Source organism: Apostichopus japonicus, chromosome 11 (assembly GCF_037975245.1).
Source record: "Apostichopus japonicus isolate 1M-3 chromosome 11, ASM3797524v1, whole genome shotgun sequence".
NCBI classification, from domain to species: Eukaryota; Metazoa; Echinodermata; class Holothuroidea; order Aspidochirotida; family Stichopodidae; genus Apostichopus; species Apostichopus japonicus.
This window is the reverse complement of record NC_092571.1, coordinates 27,673,954-27,686,420: the sequence shown is the minus strand read 5'-3', so window position 1 is coordinate 27,686,420 and position 12,467 is coordinate 27,673,954. Positions and strand designations below refer to the sequence as shown.

The 12,467-nt window shown below is 39.1% G+C and overlaps 2 protein-coding genes across 2 annotated transcripts; one reads left to right on the top strand and one right to left on the bottom strand.

The window, feature by feature from the left end:
• Positions 1-1,370: 1,370 nt before the first annotated feature.
• On the top strand, positions 1,371-7,537 carry LOC139975554 (tetratricopeptide repeat protein 36-like). The gene is made up of 4 exons (XM_071983572.1): positions 1,371-1,530; positions 2,225-2,407; positions 6,120-7,182; positions 7,269-7,537. Exons 1-3 carry the CDS (start codon positions 1,422-1,424, stop codon positions 6,380-6,382), a joined length of 555 nt encoding a protein of 184 aa, XP_071839673.1. The 5' UTR covers positions 1,371-1,421; the 3' UTR covers positions 6,383-7,182; positions 7,269-7,537.
• Positions 7,538-7,565: 28 nt separating this feature from the next.
• LOC139975542 (uncharacterized) lies at positions 7,566-11,882 on the bottom strand. Its single transcript, XM_071983550.1, has 2 exons — positions 11,679-11,882; positions 7,566-10,110 (listed from the first exon to the last, which is right to left on the bottom strand). The coding sequence occupies exon 2, from the start codon at positions 10,032-10,034 to the stop codon at positions 8,691-8,693; it is 1,344 nt and encodes a 447-aa protein (XP_071839651.1). The 5' UTR covers positions 10,035-10,110; positions 11,679-11,882; the 3' UTR covers positions 7,566-8,690.
• Positions 11,883-12,467: the final 585 nt, after the last annotated feature.

The following is a 12,467-nucleotide window of genomic DNA, read 5'->3' as shown; positions in this document are numbered from 1 at the left end:
ATTTCCGCTATATTAACATCGGCATTATTTAGTTCATTGATTTCGCCGTACTATACTTATATTCCACGTCTTCTTTTGAAGCATGGAGCTTTCTGTTTATAGCTCCATGGTGAAGTAAAACACGTATGCATATGGCATGACTCCATAATAAACTTGTTTAAAAAATGGAAAATTGTACCGATCTGTGGTAAATATACTAGGGCAAAAACATGTAGGCCTACATTGCCCTTGAACATGTGCGTTATACTTATACACACGGTAGGCTCAGGAGCAGTGTGGTCTTTTGGGTCAACGAATTCCCCCACAGCCCCAATTTTACCCCACCCCCCTCCCGATCATATGTTTGCCCATGTAAAATAGCATCTCAATACAAAACATGGTGGTGAAGTTGTATTTCATGAAATCGGTAGTAAACTCATTTTTTAAAGTTTGAAACCTGTTTGTGTCCATGATCAGTTTTATTGGTCTCTGCCAAAAAGATAGTCCAAGAGAAAATAGTGATCGATGAAACGGGAACGATTAACACATTCTTATAGCCACCTAGTATTTGCAGGGTGCCAGTAAAATATGCATAGTGTTCCTATCAACCGTTTTAGAGACGACAATATTTGAAGTTGACATATCACGTTCAAGGTATCAATGTAAGCGTTGCTACTTCCAAAGCATGTTAATGCGATGAGGGAAGTGTCATTAAACTTCTACTCATAATAAAAACCAAGGGCGTAGGAACCGGGGGGGCTCAGGGGGGGCGCCAGCCCCCCCAGTGAAAAATGTGGAGGGGCGGAAGTATCATTCCGCCCCCCCCCCGCTTCGCAAGTCAGAAAACCCCTTTTTCATTCCCAAATGAGAAAAAAAACCTCATTTGGAGCACCAAATTGCATCTAAGGCCAGGTGAAAATACAAAATTAAGTTTACAAAATGGAGTGGGTGTTGAAGTGTGCTATATTGCACCAAATCGCATCGGAGGCCACCTGGAAATGCAAAAAAATTTCTTCCTTAGACCCCTCCCCCAGGTCGGCCATCAGTCTTCAACCCCCCACTCAAAAGTACCTTCCTACGCCACTGATAAAAACCCATATTTCCAACTCATTTACCATGACAACTGCAGTATCTGTAAACAATCGTTCACCGTTGAACCGCCTTGAAGAGACACACTCCTTTTACCCCCCCTCCCCCCCACACACACACTCATACGTTAATTTCCTCTGAAATCGTGTAAATAAATGTGAAAAAAAACTAGTTTGCCCAAGTTCACATATTTATTTGAAATACTTATTATCATTTTCCTTAATAATACGTTGTAACTAAACGTTTACCGTATCCACCTTGTGAGGGCTCACTTCCATGTGGATAGAAGAGGTTTTATCTTCTACGTTCACGATCTATGGTTATACACAACATTGGCTGACACGAAAAAAAACATGTCTAGCAAAAGAGACAAGGCTGTCTTGAATGCTATTTTCAATCCTCTTTTGCCAGTGGGAAGTGATGTTCCACCAGAAGATGACGATGAGGAAATTACTAATATTGGTGAGAGCTTCTTTTTAATTATAATTCACTCTCAATATATTTTCAGTATATATACTCACATTAGGCTACTGTACTGTCATTACGTTAGGTTAGCAAAGTACTAAGTTACAGTGCTTGTGTTGTTCCTCGGAGTAGGACCAGCACCAGACAATGGCTGATCCAGGATTTTCTTAATATTATAAGGGTGATGTGACCCCGTAGTAGCTGTACTCGCTCATGGACTCAGGAGCCTCCTCCCCCAGGCTAAGAAATACATTTTAACATTAGACATCAAATTGTGCACTCTGAGACATAATTTGAGACATAATTTGACCACAAATGTAGCATTGTATAGTGTATGTATTCAAGTTGGTTGATATTTACAATGGCTTTACCATTGCAAATGTATATGTTTTGCAAGTGATACCATGTTGTGTGTCTACAAAATGTCTCATGTTTTATAACCCAGAATGCAAAATAGTACTGATTCCATTAAATCTAATAAGTTGTAACTGGTGACTGTTTTAGTATGTATATACTTCCATAAATGTCCATGTTATTTGTTTGATTAAAAGTATTTTTGCACTATAAGCAAAATAGATTATATATAAAGGCTTTAGTTATGGCAATTTCACATTTTCTTGCAGAGAGGAATCATAATGGCATATTTTTTTCTTTAGTTCCTTAAAATTTCCTTAAATTTTTACCTTTTTAGAAGTAGAAAGCGAGAATGTTAAACAAGCAAAAGCTCTGGAATTGGAAGGAGTGCACAAAGCTGAAGCTTCAGATTTTGCAGGGGCGTTAGAACTGTTCAACCAGGCCGTCCAGATGGCCCCAGACAGATCGTCCTGCTACAACAACAGGGCACAGTTACTGAGACTAAAAGGGGATGTACCCGGTAAGGACATTTTGACATTAAAGGGTATGAAGACTCGCGCACAAAGAAACGTCTCATGCCGGTAATCTGACCTAGTTTCGAATGAGGTGTAACAGAAGCATAGACACCACCATCGATCCCAGAAAATACACACACAGCTTGCTACTGTCGGTAATTAGACACTAGTGTACAGTCAATACATACAGCTACTGTACGGTCAATACCCACAACACAGTGTACACATGATACAGCGATGGACATCTCAGGTCCATCTAAAGATAACAAGGTATCAGGTTTCATTACTGTCTGCATTTTTTAGCGACAAGAAAAAAACTTCACTTGCAAGCAATGGAAAGTTAACTTTTTCAGAGCGTGGCACGCGGTTTGGGGCAAGTCTTCAATGCCTTTAATAAGTACTGTAAATAGTTAGATGCATGCTGCCATATTGTCCATAATTGCTCAATATTGACAGATTTTGAAGACAACAATTTAGTTTGTAAAGTTTATATTCATTTCTACCATTTCACAACATGTATACTAAAAAAAGAAGTCAAAGTTTCAATTACTATAATTTTACAAACGTGCATAGATAAGACATGGTGTGGATCGATTGCTCAGACTGACGCTGATGTAGGAATATACAAAACAGATGTGATGGTAGAGGAACCAGAATAAGCATTTATCAGCTTTTCTAGTCTGATTCCTCCCCAACCTCACCCCTAACCCTCCCCCCCCAAAAAAAAAAATTGATTGTGGAACAAGTTAAGCCTAAATACATGCCAATTCTGACTTTCTTGACATACACAAATTTACATTGATATAAATATCACTACTAACGCACATATACATTTAACTCGTAGACATATATATATACATTAAACATAGATACTGTACACAATTACACACATACACACACTTATGGAGGCAGGAATATTGTAGCTACATAAGGAGAATAATGTTCGTGTTGTTGACTGGAGAAGTTTGAGTGTGGTGTTTCAGTGACATTTTAAAGTGATGCAAGGATTTTGGATCTATCTACTGTAGATCTACTTTTTAAATTTCTTGGGAGTGAATTGCTTGTACAATCATAATTTCATAATGTACAATAATTCTCCTTTCTGACTTTCCAAGCCAACCCCTGTTTGTTAACTTTGTAAGCAACCTGGACTGGATCTTTTATGGTTTGTCTGAGCAGCATGGTGGGTTTTGCAGTAGCATAACAAACAAGGGCGGCGGAACCGGGGGGCACAGGGGGCACGTGCCCCCCCACTTTTCCTCAGGTTAAAAATGTGCCCTTTTTCTACATAAAAATTGAGGTGTCTCAAGTTAGCAAGAGGCCAGGGAACCAGAATGAACACTCGGGAAGGGCCGTTTCCGGCCATCTGAGGGGTTCGTAAAACCAAAAATTTTCTAGTACGCTCCGCACCAACCGATGGTGGCGCTCCGCTCAGATAGTCGTGCACACAACTTTGCAAATCCTGGCTACGCCCCTGACTTTTAATGAATTTCTGTGAGTCAAACTCAAAGCTATTTCGAATGGAAAAAAATTGTTAAGATGTTAAAAAGAAATAAACTCTAATTTGGAAGATTCCTACATTACAAACTAGCGTGATTTCACCTCATTTTGTCTCAAAAGAAAACTTGTTCCTAGTTTCCCAATTTGCACATTGGTTATTGCAGTGCTAGTATGCATATTTTCCTTGAGGGGGGGTGTGTTGATAGAGTGATGTGTATACACAAATAAGAAAATACAATAAGAGTTATAAAGGGTAATAAATATAAGGCTGCATCAGTCCAATCGAATTTCTGCAAAGTGCCCTTTGATGTCGGTGCCCTCCCAGAATAAAAGTGCTTCCGCCGCCCTTGATAACAAATTATTGTACAAATGGTATACAGTAACTGAAAGGTCTTTTAGTGACCATATGTACCTTCACCCTCATCAACATCAAGAAGAAATTTGTTCATCTGAACAGAAATTCAGCCAACATACATAGACCACCTAAAATCCAAGTCTATTATAACTTATACTGTAGTGATTGTCACAACCAGGGAGTTATTTATTAAAGATTGCATCTTAAAATTACTTTGCAAATAAGACAGAATTGCTAAAGAATCCAAAGATGCAATATTTGCTCACAAACCCATAGTGTACATTTTCAGTATTTTACGAAAATTGAAATTTATGAAAAATAGTATGCAAAAATGTAAACACTAGTATGAAATGATTCTCTGGTTATACAGTAAGTGTTAAAGTTCCGCAGTGAATCCACATAGTCCTGTCATGCTGTTACTATATAGCAGTAGTGTTTCAAAGTTATACTGTAAAGTCACATGCACCCATATGTACAGTCTGAGGCCAATGGTTCATACATGCATACAGTAAGAGATGGTTATCTTAAATTTAACCATGCTATCTTTGTTGCCATCCCTGCAATGTACCTATTATCTGATAACATTCTACCTAGATTTGATAAACAATCCTCTTTATTACACCATAAACAATCCTCTTTATCATTACACCAGTTTATCTATATCTTTTGCAGTACTGCACACTTGTATCATTGATTCAGATTGATTCGGATTATTGACTCAGATTAATGACCTTTGTCCTTTAATGTACAGTGCAATGTAAAGTTAAAGGGAACCATTATCGGTAAAATATATGGACCACAAAAAAAAGTGTGGCATATGATGGAATGAAACATCAAAACTGTGCAGAGTGCTTTCTAAAATATTTTCCAGTTTCAAGCGGAACTTTTTTCTGTGCTGTACAACATCTTCAGCCAATGTAATGTAGCATGAACAGAAACTTTCTAGATTTCAAAGACATTTTTTTTTCCAGTATTTTGTGTACTAAAAGATCAAAATTATTTCCACAAGTAATAGTTCCAGACTAAGATCAATCACAAATAGATAAAAAAGAATTTTCAAGTAAGAAGGGAGAATTCAAACACTATATTTGCTTGTGAGATGAATATATATTCACTTCAAAAAATATGTTCTCTCACTTCCTCTGTTTGCTGGATTAGAGTCCTCTGAAACTTGAAAAACTTATCGAAAAGAACTATTAATTGCCTGAGACTAAAACGCCTCAGTAATCTTCAAGGTGATCAGAGTTGCCCCCAAAATATGATAGGAGCTCAGATTTATAGGTGACTCTAAACATACTGTAGAAAACCACACAGTTCTGAATGTCTGATAAAGGTAGAAGAATGAGAACTGTTAGAAAAGTAATTTTGAAAACTTCTAGCAACTTTAAAGAGTTCTTATTAAATCCTTGGCTAATACTGTCTGGCTTTAAAGACACGTTGTATACAGTAAGTCCTGTGTTATTATCCAAGTGTAAACCTTGTCTGTAACTCTATGTTTGTACGTTAAGCTAAGAGCTAACTATAAAAGTATATGCTTACTGTGGTCTTCAAAGACGTGCATATCAACCCAACAAAACGAAAATCTGTTGCACAGTAAAAAAAGTAGGAAAGAAAAAAAGAAGTCTTAGTTGTGTATGGTTGTAATTAAACTTGAGAGTCTTGTTATAAAATCCTTCCCATTTGACTGGATTTACTCTATAATTTCATAATCATAGTAAGACAGAAAACATGTATTGATGGATGAATTCAGTTTGAATACTCTCTTTGCTCAAGTATATATCTAACAATGCAAGGTCTTACCAAATGTCTATATTTTCTCTCTTGTCTGAACTGTTTTTCTTCCTCTCTTTCTTTCTATTCAGGTGCTCTAGAAGATCTAAACATGGCCATAATGCTGAGTAATGGTCAAGGTAAGCCAGCTTGTCAAGCCTTCACCCAACGAGGGATGATCTACCGGCTGGAAGGCCAGGACGACCAGGCTTTAAATGACTTTAAGCGAGCAGCGGCTCTGGGAGGAGAATTTGCTCGCAGTCAGGTGGTCTTGATGAACCCGTACGCTGCCATGTGTAACAAAATGTTGTCAGACGTCATCTCAAAACTCCGAGCTGGAGAGTACGTTGACTGATGAGGCTGCCTTAGATTCTGAAATCTATTGAGGTGGCAAGGAGCTGCAGATGGATGATTGGAGGTTGATAGAACTGAGAGATGGAACTGTGAGATGGAGGAGGGTGGGGGTTGGAAGGAGGAAGATGGGGGGAGGGGGGTTGGGAGGGAGAGCATGTAGCGGGATTAGGCAGTGGTTGATTCATAACCGCTTCCATGCCAGAACATATAGGTTTACACCAGCTATGTATCAGTTATAAATTATGGACAATTCATTCAAAACCTGCATGTAGCTTTGAAAACTTTTGGAATTATTAAAAGCCACCAAGGAAATTTTTCATTGAAGGTTGACGCCCACCTTCAGGGTTAGAACGTGTTCTGGAATGAAGTACAGAGACTCTGTGTGCTGTAAAGATACAGTCACATGACATGAAGTACTGGGAGTTGAAGTAACATGTGAACTGATGTGGAGTAAAATTTCTTGCAATAAATCAAATTCGTGTGAAAGTTAATTTGATGAATAAAATGAATTCAATGCTTATTGTAAGGTACTTAATGAAAATACAAGCAAAACTGATTTACCAAACTAGTCTATATCATAATTTAGAAAATGGAGCATTTTAATAAATTTGTGCAATAATATGTAGCCCATTGGCATCACCAGAATTATTTAGGGGGGGGGGAGAGGAGTGGGTGATACAGCTTATACTAGGGGAGTGCTTTTAACCATGAATTTACAGTAGGTGCATTTTGTTGGGAGGGGGAGGGGTTGATACAGCAGCTTAAACTAGCGGAGTACTTTTAATCATGGATTTATAGTAGGTGCATTTCGCGAGGTGGAGGGGGGGGGGGGAGGTGGTGATACAGCTTATACTAGCGGAGTACTTTTAACCATGAATTTATAGTAGGTGCATTTTGTGGCAGGATGAGTGGTTTTACAAGATTTTTGTCACTTCATTGATCTTTTTCTGGTTTGGGCTCATAGCTGATTGGTTTATAAGTTGATAATCTTTGCATTCAGTATCCCGATATTTATCCCGTCTTCCAACCATATATGTATGGCGTTAGTAGGAAGGGGAAGAGAGGGGTACAAGCAAGGAGATTTTGAGAGGCTATTGTTGTATAAAATCAGTTTATTCAGCAAGAAAATCTATGAAATAAAAAAAATAACAATCTACATTCATTGTTTTTCATAATTCCTTTGTTACATTTGTTCTTTTGTTCAAAATGTGAAATCCTTAAGAAAATGATAAAATATAAATCACTATGGGACTTTCAGTATACAACAGGCAAACATAAACAACCATACTATACATGTACTTCATTCCCAATTATATAAAATGGGAGAAAGATCATATCTTATAAAATTTGTTCATTAATCGCATTTTCTTGAAATGGCGTTCTTTGCAGCTGGCCACTAAAATAAACACAAACATGCAGGTATTGCACCACAATTAGCAAGGGCGTAGGGACCGGGGGATGCCAGCCCCCCCCCACCAGTGAAAAATATGGTGGGGCGGAAGTATCATTCCGCCCCCCGCTTCGCAAGTCAGAAAACCCCTTTTTCATTTCCAAATGAGAAAAAAATCTCATTTGGAGCACCAAATTACATCTAAGGCCAAGTGAAAATGCAAAATTATTTACAAAATGGAGTGGGTGTTGAAGTGTGCTATATTGCACCAAATTGCATCTGAGGCCACCTGGAAATGCAAAAAATCCAAAGGGGAGGGGACACCCCTCCCCCAGGCCGGCCATCAGTCTTCAGCCCCCCCCCCCCCCCACTCAAAAGTACCTTCCTACGCCACTGACAATTAGAGTAGTGCACGTCCGCGTGAGAGGTTAACCATTGTCGGAATATAGCCCCCAAGTGCCCTACTGTGTTGATTTTTTGGGCATTTTGTGAGTCATCACCATTCTTTTTTATGCTTGGATGTTGAAGAGGATTAAATAACTACTGATAGTCTAAAGATCTGGAGGGTGGTAGGACATGACAGTTGGTAATCTTTCTATGCTCTATCGGCCTTGGAAAGTGACGAATTTAGTGTGAATGTCAATGGCGGTACCTGCACAGTCACGTATCAAAACATGACGGCGATATTTTACAATCCACGAAATTCGAGGGCGCTCTTCAACGTTCTATCGGGTAGTACTTGCAAGGACAGCAACCGTTGAGTTCTAACTGCATATTATCCTCAGTGTGCATTGGGAGAGTAGTACATAAGTAGAAAATACACTTTCGAAGTGACAATGAAAGCAAACGTCATAGTTCCATTTATTAACTCTCCCCACCCATTAACCCAATCCCCCACCCCGTACAACTCCCGTAAAGTTTACATAACTGTGCATTCATGTTTCTTTTTATTATTCTCTTTGGTTTTGACTTGGTACTCGGCCATTACCAACTGATACATCTCTAGGAACGAAAAATCTGAATTGGGCATAAACTGGCCAATTTCGTTTGTTTTAGATACATACTCAAAGTATGGACAATGGGTGTCATCCTCCTCGCCGTATTTATAACACTGTAATGTCGCACAAAAGTCGTCCGTGTCGTTCCATAGCCTATGTGTCTGGAACCATTTGGGTGACAACCACGTGATATCACCCTTAACCGCATCAAAAGAGGTCAGGGGTTGTTGGTTTCTATCCATTGCGTCGTTGTTGTAGATATGGACTCTTATGCCACCATGTAACACCCGTATGACGCCATATGCATTACCGTGGCTATGAATTGGACTCCCGTGCCCCTTTGGCCATATTTCCAACACGTAAGGAATACCTGGGGAATTACCAAAGTTTTGACCTAAGGTGACTCTCAGATACATTTCGTTGAATACTCCTCTGCTTTTTTCTTGTTTCTCCAACAATTTTCGATGGAGGACGCCCTCATCCGATTCGATACTGCGACGTATCGCATCGATAAGGTTGTTCTTCTCGGAGGGCGACCCCGCCGAGTGAATGGTCATGTGACTGGCTTTCACATTATTGTACAGTGTCTGACATGGCAACGGAAGATCAGACGAGAAGGTAAAACATCCTCTTTCGATATCAAACATATTTGCGAGTTCGCTGTCACGAACAATGGGCGAACGATTTGTGGTAACAGGTTCTGAATCAAATGTCACTTCAGCTGTTCCGTAGTCTAGAGACCGTCTTTCCAGATTGGTTGTAAAGTTGGCCGAGTCGTACTGATCAATCCATTTGCGGTTGTCGCTGCTAAAAAACATGTGATTGAAAACATCGTTTGTAGCAGCAACTTTCTTGAAATCTGCCTTTAGCAGAGTTGTTTCTTTCATACGGTAACCTTTACCGAACTTAAGTAACTTATTATCTCGATCAAAACTTAACCAATAAGTTATGCGTCTTCCTGCCTCGTACCCGATGGCTTTGGTCTGCGTTTGTTCAGTTACCTTGGCAACCCTTTGGATTTTGCCATTAACGTTCACGAGAAAGCTGGCACAATTACGGCGAATCGCTAATGCGATCCAATAACCCGTCACAAATTTCCCCGACGAGTCTACACCTCTTATCACGACATTGAAAGGTGTATCTCTGACACAACTAATAGAAAACGTTCCTTTGTTGATAGATGGAAATTCTCTGGACCAAGTAGATTGGCGTTCCTTGCAAACCTGACTTGATATGCCCACGTGATCAGCCGTATTGTCATCCATTATGTTAATACGTAATGTTTACAATGACGTCAATTAAACATACGTGCTCTGATTCATTCGTCGTCACTTTGGGGATCTATATGGTAGAAATCAGATATTGAAATTATGTATCAGGATTTTACGCATAAATTGACCATGGTTAATACGTTAATCAGACGGTATAATTGGAAATCTGCCGGAAAATATTATACACACACGAGTTAGATTCAAAAGTCGCTGCAGTGCAGTGGTGATGTGCGGAGTCTTCCGTGGATTTGGTATTTCTGGTTTGTGAACTTGGGAAAAAGGGTTTGTTTCTGTTCTTCACTTGGTTTCGAAACAACTTTGTTCGTCATGGCTGCACTACAGTAATGTCGAAATGAGGTGCCTTTGCGTACCTCAGTATTTGAGAAAGTGGCCAGATGCTAGGGTATACACACTCGTCCGTGGGATGGGGACGTTAAATTGCGGTCCCTGGAGCAGGGAGGGGAGCGAATTCACACCCCTACCTCGTTATCCTATGAACACTTATCGAAAGTAGGAGGCTTGAAATAAGCCGGTGTTCATCCACGATCTAACACGGGTATAGGGTCTCAATTATGCTACCGCCTGTAAGGCTTCCTGATCATTGGGTCTCTAAACTAAAACTAAACGGGGAAAAAACGACACACTATAGATGCTAACTATACGGCAGGATTTTAGTCTTGATAATGATCTTATAGTTGAAGAGGGGAAAAGACAAATTAAGAGTTTCTATATCTATTCACGTTTCAAGATATTCATCTTAGCAATATGCTAAAAGTCTGAAATGCTCCTTTAATTAAAGGTTTAGATATGACGACATCGGCTCCTCGGTCCTCGGTGCAGGTCTTAATGTTAATCCATTGTTTTATCAAATCTAATTATACCTTAACCCAATCATATTCTAATTGCAACTCCATATAAACGAGAGAACGCCCTTGGATGACATTACAACACCATAGGTCGCTGGAATGACAGCAGTATTTCAAAGTTATTTATTGACAAAACAGGGTCAGCTGATTTTGATCAGTTTATGACAATTGAAAAGCTATAAGTAATGTTTCCATAACTGTTCCAGTTTACAGGATAAACTATTGATATTAATAAAATGTCTGAAATGCTCCCAGGATTATCCACCAGGAAACTTTTAGAAACCCACCGGCAGCTAGCTCCTCGAGCGGAAAAGACCTCGGTCGAACGTTGTCGGAATAAGAACAAAAAAATGGACAACTTTCTCTCATTCATCGTTGACCCCAACATTGATATCAAACTATTGATCTTATTGTCGATCTAGGGTAGCATATTCTAAACCGGCCCGTCCAACCCGGTTAACAACTTCTTGGGGTAACCTTAAAGAACGATTTCCTGTTCTTTCTTTGTTTACCCTTTTCTGCTCTGACCCTAATTTCAATTATATTTTACTTTCCAATCTGTTTAATTTCATCTATTTCATTTATATTTTCAAAACTTTTTTCAGCAACTCAAGGTGGAAACCTCTTGACAGCAAAACTTAACAAGTTCTTAAAAATATAATATGACAGTACGCAACATACAGTAACGGGCGAAGTATTCATGAAAATGTCAAATAAATATGTATTCGATGTCTGTATTACTATATGATTTAATAAATGACAAGTTTCTTACCAAGTCGATTGTTTTATGATCCCGATTCGATTAGAGTCTCCCACATTCAGCGGTACGAGAAGCCTGTCGACACTATCACACACTCAGTCGTATTCGTAACATCTACCTGCACCACTTCTTTGTTGGGAAGGCCTGTGGATTTGTAATATCTTTTTTCCTACTAATTCTTTCCTAGTTGACTAAGTGTGTCTGTCTGTGTTAAATGAGAGTGTTGCTTTCTTTTATATCAATATACGTATACAGGCCTATACATGTTCGTTTTTTTTTTAAATTATTAAAAGTGACGTGACCACATATAAATAACACCATTACAAAGTCCGATAACCTCATTTGATTGGATGAATCTGATCATTGCATGGTTGCTCCAGATACATGAATATTTATGAGATGAAAACCATAATGGCGGAGTGTATAGCCTACTGGTTAACGCCGGCGTGCGAATTTCTTTTTCCTGAACCTTTCGGGCAGTGTACGTGAGTTTAGCCAATCAGAGCGAGGCTGTGTTGATGACGTACTACAGTTAAGATGGCGGCGTGCGTACCAAATGTTGAAGTGGGAAAATCACATTTCGATAAGTCAACATAATTGTTGTACAACAGCAGAAAGTATTAAGGTATAAAGGCCTTGCAATAATAACATTATACTGAATCATTGTGCACAACTTACGTGACGTTTGCATCGGTTTCTTTGTTGAAAAACGGCGATGTATGATCGCTGTCTGTTGTGCAAATTTACAATGTCTTCAGATTGACATGACACTGTACTCAGTACTGTAGTACTGGTACAGTA

What these genes read in the sequence shown, in the direction of transcription:
- LOC139975554 (XM_071983572.1), top strand. Translation starts at nt 1,422, where the DNA reads ATGTCTAGCAAAAGAGACAAGGCTGTCTTGAATGCTATTTTCAATCCT. An exon ending in TGAGGAAATTACTAATATTG is followed by an intron (nt 1,531 to 2,224) that starts GTGAGAGCTTCT and finishes TTACCTTTTTAG; the next exon opens with AAGTAGAAAGCGAGAATGTT. An exon ending in ACTAAAAGGGGATGTACCCG is followed by an intron (nt 2,408 to 6,119) that starts GTAAGGACATTT and finishes CTTTCTATTCAG; the next exon opens with GTGCTCTAGAAGATCTAAAC.
- LOC139975542 (XM_071983550.1), bottom strand. Translation starts at nt 10,034, where the DNA reads ATGGATGACAATACGGCTGATCACGTGGGCATATCAAGTCAGGTTTGC.